This window comes from Trachurus trachurus, assembly GCF_905171665.1.
Source record: "Trachurus trachurus genome assembly, chromosome: 7".
NCBI lineage: Eukaryota > Metazoa > Chordata > Actinopteri > Carangiformes > Carangidae > Trachurus > Trachurus trachurus.
In genome coordinates this window covers 27,861,770-27,874,243 of record NC_139901.1, presented here as the reverse complement: position 1 = coordinate 27,874,243, position 12,474 = coordinate 27,861,770, and the positions used below count along the sequence as shown (strand labels likewise).

The 12,474-nt window shown below is 46.0% G+C and overlaps 1 protein-coding gene across 1 annotated transcript in view; it reads left to right on the top strand.

Annotated features, from left to right (window-relative positions):
- Positions 1–12,474, top strand: part of plxna2 (plexin A2) — a gene marked incomplete at both ends in the record, with an annotated part of 185,588 nt that overhangs the window by 77,439 nt on the left and 95,675 nt on the right. Inside the window, one exon of the mRNA XM_083976069.1 lies at positions 9,633–9,733. Coding sequence (XP_083832195.1) covers positions 9,633–9,733 — 101 coding nt within the window. The remainder of the gene's footprint in view (positions 1–9,632; positions 9,734–12,474) is intronic.

Here is a 12,474-nt window from a genome sequence, read left to right as displayed (position 1 = left end):
GCGAACGCTGAGGAGGAGGAGGTTTCAGGAGAGAGGGGGGAGGGGGAGGGGGAGGGGGGGGGGGGTTAAAAAAACCAATAGGGGAAGAGATGGGGAGATAAGTGGAAAAGACAGACAAGAAATGTTCCAGGGGAAAGGAGCCGGTGAGTTCACCAACATCCATCTCCACATCTTTATCTTTGTATAAGAGCGAGCACACATGGGATGTGAGAAGGAGTAGCGGCTCTGGAGGGATCATTAGCCCTACTTGACACGGTGCTATTAAGCAAAGCTGTTAAGTTATGCATACAGTAAGAAAATTAATGTGTTTTTTTTTTTTTTTTTTTTTCACCTGTGTAGGTGTTCTGTTAAGGTTATTGGCTGCCACAGTGTTCCATTAAGACGAGAAATGAGGAGAGGGATAATGCAGTCGTGAGCCGAGAAGGAGCTGAAAGTCACATGTCTTTAGCTTTTTTTTTTTTAATGCAAGTTGTTGAAGTGTTGTGAGGCATTAGAAGCAGCCAAGGGCTTCGATTGTCTGCAGTTTATACCAACCCACACACACTCACACACACACACACATGCACACACGCCTCAGTCTCACCTATTCCCCTCCTCTTCTTGCCCAAAAAGAGGATTGGAGCCATACATAATTGATACACTGCTCACTGTATTGACTGGTTGGATTTTTCATCCTCCTCACTGGTCGATTCCCTCACTCCATTATTTCTATGGTCGCCCACCCCCCACTAGTGCAACGCCCCCCCCCCTTAAGTCCACTAGTCTGTAATATCTAAACACACATACACACACAAACAGAGATTAGGAGACAGTCTCATTTCCCTCCTCCACCTTCCTCATTGCCCACTGCCCCACTTTGTGTCTAATCCATACAGTTGGCCGTCAGTCCTGGGTGCACACGCTGAAATTCAATACCAAGTTGGTGCAAGTGTGAAGTGTGAGTGCATTAGTGTGTACTGTACTTACTAGTACGAAAGCCTGATGAATTATTGAAAGGTCCTAAAATTATAGTTTAAATGATTTCAAAATAAATACAGAGTTGAACTAAACAGACACTAACACTAAAGAGAGTATCTTAGTAACAGAGTAGGCTATACTAGATTGATGGGCAGAGGGATGAAGGATGAATATTTCAGTCTTCATTGACAGATGTTTGTGATGGATTGAATAATGGAGGCGTGGAGCTGTGGGTATAAAACCCAACATCCCTCTGGACCTGGCGCGCTACATCTCTCACCATTCAATATGAATAAGAAATTGTAAAAATTGATAATTGCATCACCCTGTATTTTTATACGTTATCCTATCAGCACTACAGCAGCTCGGCGGCATTAAAAAAAAAAGAAAAAAAGAAAAATGTGGAGATTTAGCTCGAGCTTGATGCTACCGCCACTGAAAAACGCCCAAGTATAGACTGCATGAATTCCACCGCGGTCCCCACAGCGACCACTGTTCATCACCAGAGATGTCAGGGTGGTGGGGCGGGGGGGAGAAAACATTGAACTGTATTATTTCCACTTTAAATAGATAGTTATGGTTCCTGGGTCAGTGTTAACACATAATGGCTCCGCTCGGCTTCAGGGTTCAAACCGCGGTCAGGAGGCACACGCCTGACCTGCTCCTCCCCTTCTCTCCTGCCCTGGCAGTTTGTCTCCTACCAGTCTGTTACTTCTGATGAGCTGCCAGGGACCAGGCCTGGAGAGGGAGAGAGAGGGGAGGGGGGGGTGCTGGCTAAAACCTGGGTATCGGGGTGGTTGAGGAAGGGGGGTCGGTGGTGTATAGTTTGATGTCTGCTGATGATGTTTGTCCAGGGAATTTCGCATCTTAATCAAACTGTGATGGGGAGATATCCATATTGTGCCTCTTTTCATTTTCTTTAAAGGGATAGTTCCCTCATCAAACTCATCAAATACACAATCCAACAACTCCAAAACGCTCTGGTGGACAAGTTGTGACCTGCACATTCACCACGCTATGAGATAATAACAGAAACGTTACGGGACAGAGTTGTTTTAGAGGTAAATTCATGCAAAACCGCTGATGCGCGTTGCCACAGTCTCTGCATTTGCCTCTAAAACAACTCTGTCTCGTAACGTTCTGTTATTATCTCATAGCGTGGTGAATGTGCAGGTCACAACCTGTCCACCAGAGCGTTTTGGAGTTGTTGGATTGTGTGTTTGATGAGAGGAACCAAGAAATCCCATGAGCCTCCGTAGTGTAGCTCTGAGCAGCTTGCGGCTCTGCTCTGCTGCTCTAAAAATAGCTTGCACCGACAATTAAAGGTAACAAACCTACTGCTATGACTTTAGGGATTATGGCAATGGGCCAATTTGCCAAAATGTTGAACTATCCCTTTAAATCAACCTTGCGCTGCTTTACAGCGTCTTGATGTTTTCAATTGACCAAACTCCAGACCAGATAAATGTGTGCATGAGCATTTTCTCCCCGACTGTGTAAGTAGACCGAGAGAAATAAGGAGAAGATTGGGTCGAAGGAGCCGGCCGTGACAATAAAGGTTAAAAAGCCCCATTTTCACAGTGAATCATTTCGGCAGCGCGGGGAGATGGCTGTTTGTAGATGAGGCAAACTGTATCATTTCATTTCGCCGCTGCCTTTTCTCCCTCCCAGCTTTTATTTAGCCTCTTAAAATCAATGGGTAATATCTACTATTCACTTTCAAATAAGTTTTTTCCAGAATACATCCAACGCTAAAGGGTCAGACCTTCACTCCTGCTCAGTGGAGCTGTATCTCCCAGTTATTTCACCTATCTTGCATTTATTCCTACGATACCCTGCATTAGCTGTATAGACAGTCCTTTAATAAATGTTGCACAGTAGTGAAAAAAAAAATCAATATTTTGGATTTCTACACAAAACTTGTTTCTCCCTAACAACTTGTCAGGGAGTCCTCTGACATCTGTAACAAGAGCAACAACAAAAACAAGACTGTAAAAAGCAAAAATCCTCTTGGTGTGGAAGTGAGCAGCCGTTGGCAACTGCACGTCTCCGGGGGAGAAAGGTTGCAGTTTTTTTTTTTTTTTAATTTACGTGACGAGGAGGATTTTTATGTGCAGTCATTATGCACACATGAGGCTGTGATTAATTATTTTTACGCATTTATGTGCGCTTGTTGTTTAGTTTTTTTTTTAGCTGTCTACTGTGGTGTTATTTTGCACAGTCAACCCAAGACCTCTGAGGGATCATCACCCCGTGTTCAGCCCTCGTGTTCTGTCCTTAATCAAAGCTGGGTGTAATTGGTGCGAGTCTCGAGGTCTGATTATCCCCGGACCAGACACAACACTTCAACAGAACCTCTCACCTCTGGTGTCGGGGCCGGCCGGGCTCACGACGAGTATTGACAGTTTGGATGAACCGCTGGTCGACCTCAGTCTCATGCTGCAGAAAAATAACCCAATAGAAGGCTGCCTGTCAAGGCCTTTTTATTGAGTATTTTCACAAAAATGAGATTTTTTTACCAAACCACCCACCAGAACTAGTTAGTCATGAATATTATGGGGTTACAGTCGTTGCCAAATCCCATGCAGAGAAGACGCAGGAGGCGAAGCGTCTTTTCTTCTCCTGCTGGAGATACTGTGTTACATAACATGACCTCTTTGACCCAATGAGAGAACACAACAAGTTGGGAGAAGGTTCGGTGCACCGTTGTACTTTTGAGTGTTTAGATCCACACACGCTCAGCAGGGATGGATCCATTTTGAAGATGTATTCAGACATGTGGCTCGTTTGCTTTGTTCAGATTCACGGGGAGTTTTTCTTTTGGGTTGCTTATGTTCACATTATAACATAATGATTAGGTTTACATGCAGTCAATATTCCGGTTTCTAAAACAATCATAAAAACCCATTTACATGCGTGAGCAAACAGGGTTATTCCTGTATACATGGTAATTGTAATCAGTTGGGATATCCCGATCAAATGAGCGATGCATTGGACAACGTCTCGCCGCATGGAGAACGTCATGACGCAGTATCCGTCCTTTTTGCTTCTTCTTCCTGTATCCAAAAACAACAACAACAACAACAGCAGCAGTACTTTCTACCATCTACAAAAGACATTAAATGCTCCCTGTTTTAGAACAACTGCTCCAAACGAGCCAGGTCTGAATAGGAGAAAGTATTCAACACTGACTAGAGTCCAATCTAATGCTACACAATCTGACCTTCGACTAAGTCAATCGGCTTGCTGTCAGGACGATGGCTGACAAATGGATGATGAGTAGATTTTATGGATCAAATGGAGGAGATTTACTCCCAATTTCTGTCGTCAGTATAAGTTAAAGTGGCTCTTTTCTTGCAGCAGCATGGGTTCAAGTCCGACCTGTGGCCCTCTGCTGCATGTCATCCCCTCTCTGTCAACAACTTTGCTGCCTGTCTCTTTCTCTCTCTGCAGCTGTAAGGAAATGGAAGAAAAAATAATGCACAAACAGTTTCAACAAAGAGTGGAAAAGATGGCACTTTGCCTTATGTAAATGTTTTTTGTTGGTGTGAGAGAATGCCGCTCCTGGGTGGGTGGATGTCAACACGCTGGATGAGATCGGCTCTGCTGTGACACTACAGAGCGAGAGATTTGTTTTTGGAGTACAGTTGGAAGGATTTCGTGAGTCGAGCACAGAGAGAGTTAGACAAGAAGGAGGAGGAGGAGGAGGAGAGAGAGAGAGAGAGTGCAGCTATCGTTGAGAAAACACCGGCCCCAGGGTCACTGTGGGACCTGGGGACTCGCCGGCCTGTAGATTTCATTGGTTTTCATTCATTCAGGAGCAAGTATTTGCTCTGCTTTTGTGCTTTTTGTCATTAGGTCGGCTCAAACACACACAGATACTCCCCCCTCCTCTCTCCCTCCTCTCCCCCCTGCTTCCCTGCTCTCTCTCTCTCTCTTCTTTCCCTCTCTCCCTCTCTGTCTCTCTGCTGGAATGGGTATTGTGTTCATGATCGATGTGCCTCATTCCAGTGACGTGGTAGCCGGGCTAATTCTCATTAAAAATGGATAGGGTGTAGGGGAGCCGTTACTCCGCGTGTATGTGTGTGTGTGTGTGTGTGTGTCTGTCTATACATGTTGAAATAGAGGTGTAGGTGGCAGGAAGTCCCAGAGGTGCCAGCTGTTTACTGTGTGTGTGCTGCTGAAGGTTGGAGGGAGTTGGTGGTGGTGGTGGTGTTGTTGGATGTGGGGGTGTTCCTGAGGTCAGTGCCAGGCCTGTTGCCCTGGCAACAGCTTACAAATTACAATTTCCTTTCCTCTGCATTACTGGTGACGGTGGGATTTTTTTCCCCTTCTCTTTCTGCTGCTGCTCTCCCTCTCAGCTCAGCATGGCCATGCACATCTGGCACCACTGGGTCTCATGGCAGCACAGAGCAATGGGCCATTTCTACTTCTTCTGCTCTCTCTGTCTTCCTTTACCCCCCCCCCCCCCTCCTCTCTACTCTTTCTTCTCAGTTCTTCTCTTCCTCTCTCTGCCCCATCCATCACAGAGGTGCAGCGAGTGTGGCTGCTGGGTCTCAGGGCAGAGGAGCTGAAATGGAGCCACCATTTATTCTCAGCCACAGAGATGCATGGGGGCAGATGAAAACGAGTCCTGCTGCTCTCTAATGCACAGACATTGTCAGCATCTCCTGGGTGCCAGAGCCAAACGCCTCTGCCCTCTGTTAGTGCTCTTCTTCACTCAGAATGACATTAAAAATGAGCAGCAGGCTGTCTTAACAGGTGGCCAGGAAATACAAGTGAATGAGAGCTTTTTTTTTCTTCTCTTTGGCCTATCTTCTTGCTGGAAGAAGGCATCAACACTTTCTTTTTATTAAGCTTGTGTCCACACAGTCCTGTCACCTGTTACCTCATTTGTGATCATCTATAAGAAGATATTGCGTCACAAAGGATCGCTAATCTCGGTCAGCCAATCAGAAGAGAGTACTAATACTGATTGGCTCATTATTTTCTGATTGTTTGAGTATAAAGCAGCAGATTTCCGGTTAAAAGGAACCAAATCCTGCATGTTTGGATGTTGGGCGGTGCTGGGGGGCGTGGCTGACCGCTTCACTGTGACATCACAAAGTTCTTCACAGACATTAGCTCATTTTAAGGCTCAGTTTCTGAACAATGCCTGTGTGAATTGATGTTAACTGAGCACTTTGATATTTTCAGAGTATTAATATCAAGCCAAGACCAGCTTTGTTATCAAAAATCACACGGAAATCTCACTTTGTACAAGATTGGACCTTTAATTGTTTTATAAAAACACAATGAAAGAGCTCATTAGCAACAGATTGTGTTATGTGGCAGCTGTTCTTTAATGTTGTGATTTAGGTTGATAAGAAGTTCAGTTGTATTACACCTGCTGGTGTGTGGACGGAGGCTGAGCATTGGCACAAGAGCTCAGAGGTTTCAGTGACAGACCCAGCAGTGCTGCACTATACTGACGGCTTGGCAGTAATCCTAATAATAATAATAATAATAATAATAATAATGGAAGCTGAAGCCTATTCAACTTGAGCCTTTTGAAAGAGAGGAAGCTGTTGTTTTAACCCCAGGCTGTCAGTCAGCGGCGCAGGTTGCTGCAGTATGCGGCTCCACTGTAGCCTCTCTGGTTGAATAACCCCCTGCTAAGGTCATCTTAAGCTGGAATTTTATTAGCATGCATTTGCCGGAGCGCTGTGCCTCTCGGTGACAATGCTGAGTCTGGCTCGGCTTGGCTCGGCTCGGTTGAGGCTGAAGCTGAAGCTGAGGCTGCAAACGTGTTGGTGTGGGAAACGCAGAGAGAGAGAGAGAAAGTTGGAGTGGATATCAGAGCACACGCAGCGCGTCTTTGTCTTCCCTGGAAACACAGGAACAACAATCTGGACATCCGTTATGGCGCAGTGCATGTGTGCCTACAAACACACACACACACATGCACACACAGTGGGAGAAGGGGCTTCATTGTGCTGCCCTGCTGGGTTGAGTGACTGTAGCGTGTGCTGGGTAACAGCTGCTCTGATGCCCCCCCCCCTCACACCCTCTCCCCCCTCATCTCCACTACTGGCCTATGTTGGGTCTACACATCAATACAGACACACACACACACACACACACACACACACACACACACACATACAGTACATGTACAGTCTCTCTTATTCTGCACCTTTTCAGTTGTCAGGTTTTTGTTTTCCTCTATACAACCCCCCCCCCCCCCCCCCCCCCCCCCCTCACACACACACACACACACTTTACCTTTTTGTATTGCAGTCTGTATCAGCTGACAGCAGTCGGTGTATGTCTGTCTCCATACGGGACCCCCCCCTCCCCACCCTCCCTCCCCCCTCCTCCCGCTGACAGCTGTCTCCACACTGTAACCCTTTCATGGAGCCGGAGCCTCTGTGAAAGTTATATTCTAGAGTTTCAGCAGCTTCGCCACATGTTTTGTGAAGCTTCTGAAGCCTTTTTTTTTTTTTTTTTTTTTTTTTTTCTTGGAGGGGGGGGGGGTTCCAGAGACTTTGAGATACGTATACGCAGACTTTGCAAGTTGCTGCTGCTTCCTCGCTCCTGGTGGGCTTGTTTGTCATCAGTTGTGGCTTCTGCTGCTGATGTGACCCCGTCTGCAGCTCATTACAGCATGCCACCTGTTTGTCCCCGAGCTACACACACACACACACAAATAGAGTTTGTCGAGGTGACAGGGGGTTAATCTAACAGGAGCGTCCGTGGCGGAGCTGACACACACACACAGACACACACATACATACATATACACACACACACAGGGACTATCAACGTCCCAGCGTGTCAATGGCTCTCTTTGTCCCTGGGGTCCATCTCTGTGTTGCCGCAGGGTGTAGGACCAGGCAGAGACAGGTGGAGGGTTATTGAGCTTTTGAGGAGCCAGAGACAAAACAAAGAAAAAAAGAAAAAAAAAAAAAATATATATATATATATATATAGGCTGGAACAGCAGCTGACAGATTTGCCAACTACAGCTTTTCATAGGCCACGCAATACTGAGCACATGTTACAAATTTTGCTGTCGGCTGTTTTCGGTTGTTTTTGTTCCGAGAAATTTGATGCATTGTAATAAAGAGCAGCCAGTGATGGACACCCAGCTGTTATCTCTTCTTCCTCACGGCAATTAATATCACCCAGTCGCTGGTGATTCGCACAAGGTTCTAAAAAAAAAAAAAAACACTTAAAAGGTGTTATTTGCGCCTTTCATTCACTCCCCCCCCCCCACGTTTTTGCAGAGGAGCCACTTATTAGGCATTGATCTGAGCCTGAGGTTGGAAGCCGAGCGGAGAACGCACTGTCAGAGTCGGCTGTCATTATACAACAAGGCAATTGCCAGGAAATTGAAAGACAGACAGGAGTGAAAATGAATCCATGTCAGAGTCTGAGCTTTTCACTTTTTCTTCAGCCTACGCTTTTCGTGCTCCGCCGCCACCGTCGCCGATGTTTGTGTTGTGCAGATCGTGTCGTGTCGGTGTGTGTGTATACGTTGACTCCTCCTGACACAGTGAGATGCAGGTGTGATGCAGCGGAGGCAGACAGACACTTAAAGACACACACACAGATGCGTGCACACACTTGCTGACCTGCTGATCGCACACAAGCAGACTGAGCGACATGTGGCTGAGCAGAGCCTTGTCTGGCATACACACACACACACAGACACAGACACACACTCCTGTACCTATACAAACTGTCTGTAGCAGCTGATCCCAGATCTAGCTCCAGCCGTCCAGCAGTCACACACACACACAATGCAAATTCTCCACCTTGTGTTTTACTGTCAATCACATAAGAGGTGTTTGTTCTGTATTCAAATGTGGGTGTGGGTGTGTGGACTCGTGGGTGTGGGAGTGTGTTTGCTTTGCAGTGGATGTGCTTATTCAAATTCTTTGCTGTTGACAGTCTCAACATGTTTTGCTCTGAAGAACCAGTTTTAAAAACTCCATTCGTTCTTTTATGTTTTTCAAAACAGCTTGAACTTCAGTTTCCTAATTTTGCCGCAGCCATGGAAGCTGTTTAGAAAATTATTGTTTAATAAAGTTGATCTTAATATAAGCTTGAGGGAGAAGTTGCTCCTAGAGTTACATCTACTGTAATTTCTGTAGCTCCTAAATTCAGTTTTCACTTTTCTAATAAAACTGAAGTGGTGAAAAATGGCCCTGTCACTCCTTATAATAACTTTCACTCCTGACACATTTCACACTTTTGTAATAAAGCCGGACTGTGCACATGCTGCTGTCACTCCTCCTCTGTGTACAGGTGTGTTTGTACAGGCTCTACCTTGGTGAACAGATGTAGCCCCGCTGCAGACAAAAGCCCATTGATGGCAGAGAGACAGCTCTCTCTCTCTCTGGCCAACTGATCCCAGCTGCTGCTCACTACTGTTTGGCTTAAGATGAAGGCAACAGTTGCCCGTGCAGTTGACATCTCACACGTTGACGTATACAGCGGAGGCCCGGGCGCTATAGTGTATTCATTCATTGTATATCTCTCTGGTTCATCAGGTCAACAGTTTAACACCGTGGCGGCAAATGGAGAAATGTTACAAACCTGGAGGCTTCGCTCTGTGCATCTTGTGATGTTTGTCAGTCTATATTGTAGCTTTGACCCATTTTTTTTTTCTTTTTTCAATGTGTTTCCAGGTCACACAAGTTCCCATCGAGTCATGTGAGCAGTACGGGACCTGTGGAGAGTGTCTGAGCTCTGGAGACCCACACTGTGGCTGGTGTGTCCTGCACAACATGTGAGTATCCTCCCTCATCCCCGATCGTTCAGGCTGTTTACAGACATTTTAGACCCAGACATCTCCTCACAAAATGCTCCTTCACAAAGGCTTTTATTTTATTTTTTTTCCCTCCTGTTTATCTGGAAGCTCAAGTAAAGAGTGTGTGGAGAGGAGCCGGTGTCTGACTGGAGATGGATGGCTGGCTGGCTGTGCCTTTAAGATGCAGCAGAGCTGGTTCAGAGTTTCTTGCTGTCTGACATGGCTTAATCTTAACAGGACGTGAGAGCATTCAGTCTGTGTGGAGAGATTTATTCTGAACCATCAGCCCTGAATATAAATTATCACATATGCCTCAATGGACGTAGTCTTTTTCACATCAAGGATCCATAAACTGACACATATTACACCACAGACCCCTTTGATCTCGTCTAAGGGTCTAGCATGTGATAAACTTTTTGCTTTTTAATGTTTTAATACGGAAAGTGTTTGAAACATACGACTACACCCTCTCATCAGGTTACTCGTGGATGCAACTGTAGTAGAAATAAATTATCCCCCTCTCTCCTGGTGACCCCTCAGAAACCTGGGGGGGGGGGGTCTCCACTCTCCAGACATAATAATGATTTATATTTTGTGCATGTTCGGAGCCAGGAAGGAGTTATTTACCTCCCACTGTAACATCAGCAGCCATAGGAAGAGGAGAACAGGCGTAAGAGGCCATGAGTGACACCTGCTGGACAGGGAGCGTTACTGCAGCAGAAACAACTTCTACATACAGGACCAGACATGAGGGGGGAAAAAAAGACAAAAACAAAAAAAATCAAAGCGCTTGGGGGGGGGAAATTGTGATATATTTATGAGGGATTCATCAACGTGTTCATCAGTAAATGGGCCTGAAGTGATGGTAGTTGGATGAGATGATGGCGAGCTGGTGAATGCAACAATGCTAAAAGACTCTGATCCAGCTCCATTACTCTCTCCTTTGTTTCTCAAGAACACACACACACTCACACTCACACGTTCCCTCATCAGTTTTCCTTGGCGGTTGTGTCTTGAATCCCCCCCCCCCCCCCTCTTCCTTCCCCACATACACCTCCTTAAATGCAGACCCTCGCCTCCCTCGCTTTAAAGGTATAGCTTGAATATTTGTGTGTATCAGAGCACCACCGCAATCATCATTATCGTGATGGCGGCCCCTGCAAAGTGCACTTAAAGTAATTTACATCACTCCAAAGCCGGGACAGGACAAATAATTGCCTAGCGACAAGGTAATTCAGCATCGCGCCCAGCCGAGGTGGGCGAGGGAGGGGCCGACGGAGAAAAAAAAAAAAAAAGGCTCTGTGCGTTCTCTCTCTGCAGCCTGCGTGCCTTCACACAGGGATCATTTACCACAACATTAGCCTCCGTGCTCGGCTGTTAATCATATGCTTTTGTGTAGAGGTGGTGGGGAATGGAATAATTCAGGTTGCTAGGAACTCCAGTCCAGTAACCAACCAGCGGCTGTAAGACGCCTGATGCTGCCGAGAGGTGAACGGGTCATGTTGAAAGTTGTTACGGTGGAAAAGCAGCTGCGAGGAGGCAACATCTGTTTGTGCGTCTGAAAATGGACGTGTGTGCATGTGTGTGTGTGTGTGTGCGCTTCAGTTTTTGTGTACATGCATAAACACCTGTGTTGATCGCTGTACTGTAGTGTGGGGAGAAAAGGTCAGCACCCCGATTCACGTCAGATCAGCCATCTGTTCTCCCAATGCCGCGGACCCTCGTGCCACCTGTCCCTGCTCCTAATCCACACCCCCCCACACCACCACCCTCACCCTCCCTTTTCTCCATTCTGACCCTGCGATGAGGGTGGCAGGACCCCTGTCAGCTCCGGCTGAGTTTACTACTGGACTGATAGTTTTAGCTCTTCATGCTGCTACATCTTGTTGTCTACGTAGTGTGCAGATAATGAACAACGTGGAAATGCCATAAATGGCATTGCCCAGAAATGGAAAAGATGAGGAAGGAGTTTTTCCTATTTTTTTGAGTATCAAGCTTCTTCTAAACTTAATCCCTGTCCCATTTTACCCACTTCCCATAGCTTTTGACCCTAGCACTTGGTTTTGCACGTTCTCGTGTAGGGGTAGGGTTTCCCAGTTCTTTTAAGAGCAGGGGAAGTGCTTTTCAACGCTTAAACCTTCCCAATAAATCGGAGGGAGGTCGGAGACAGACTTCGAACATGGTGCAAGATGTAATTACCCTCGATACTTAACAAAACCATCTTAATGAGTAACTCGTCTTATTTTCTTCTTTTTCTTCGTCTTATTACCTCATAGCGTGGTGAATGTGCAGGTCACAACTTGTCCACCAGAGCGTTTTGGAGTTGTTGGATTGTGTATTTGATGAGTTTAATGAGGGAAACCAAGAAATCCTATTAGCCTCCGTAGCGTAGCTCTGAGCAACTTACGGCTCTGCTCCGCCGTTCTAAAAATAGCTTGCATCGACATATATAGAATCTACTGCTATGACAATAGGGATTATGGCAATGGGCCAATTTGCCAAAATGTTGAACTATCCTTTTAAAGCTCATGCCACAGGTAACACAGCAGCTTCTAAAGTGACACTTCTCATTTCATCGTCAAGGTGGTATCTCCCTTTGGCGACCACTTGAAAACCAAGTGCTAGTGTTAAGGGAAGAGACATGGGATTAGATGTATACCACTTTATTGTCCATTTAACCTAAACAAATTAATATATCTTGAATAATGGCAAGAACTGCA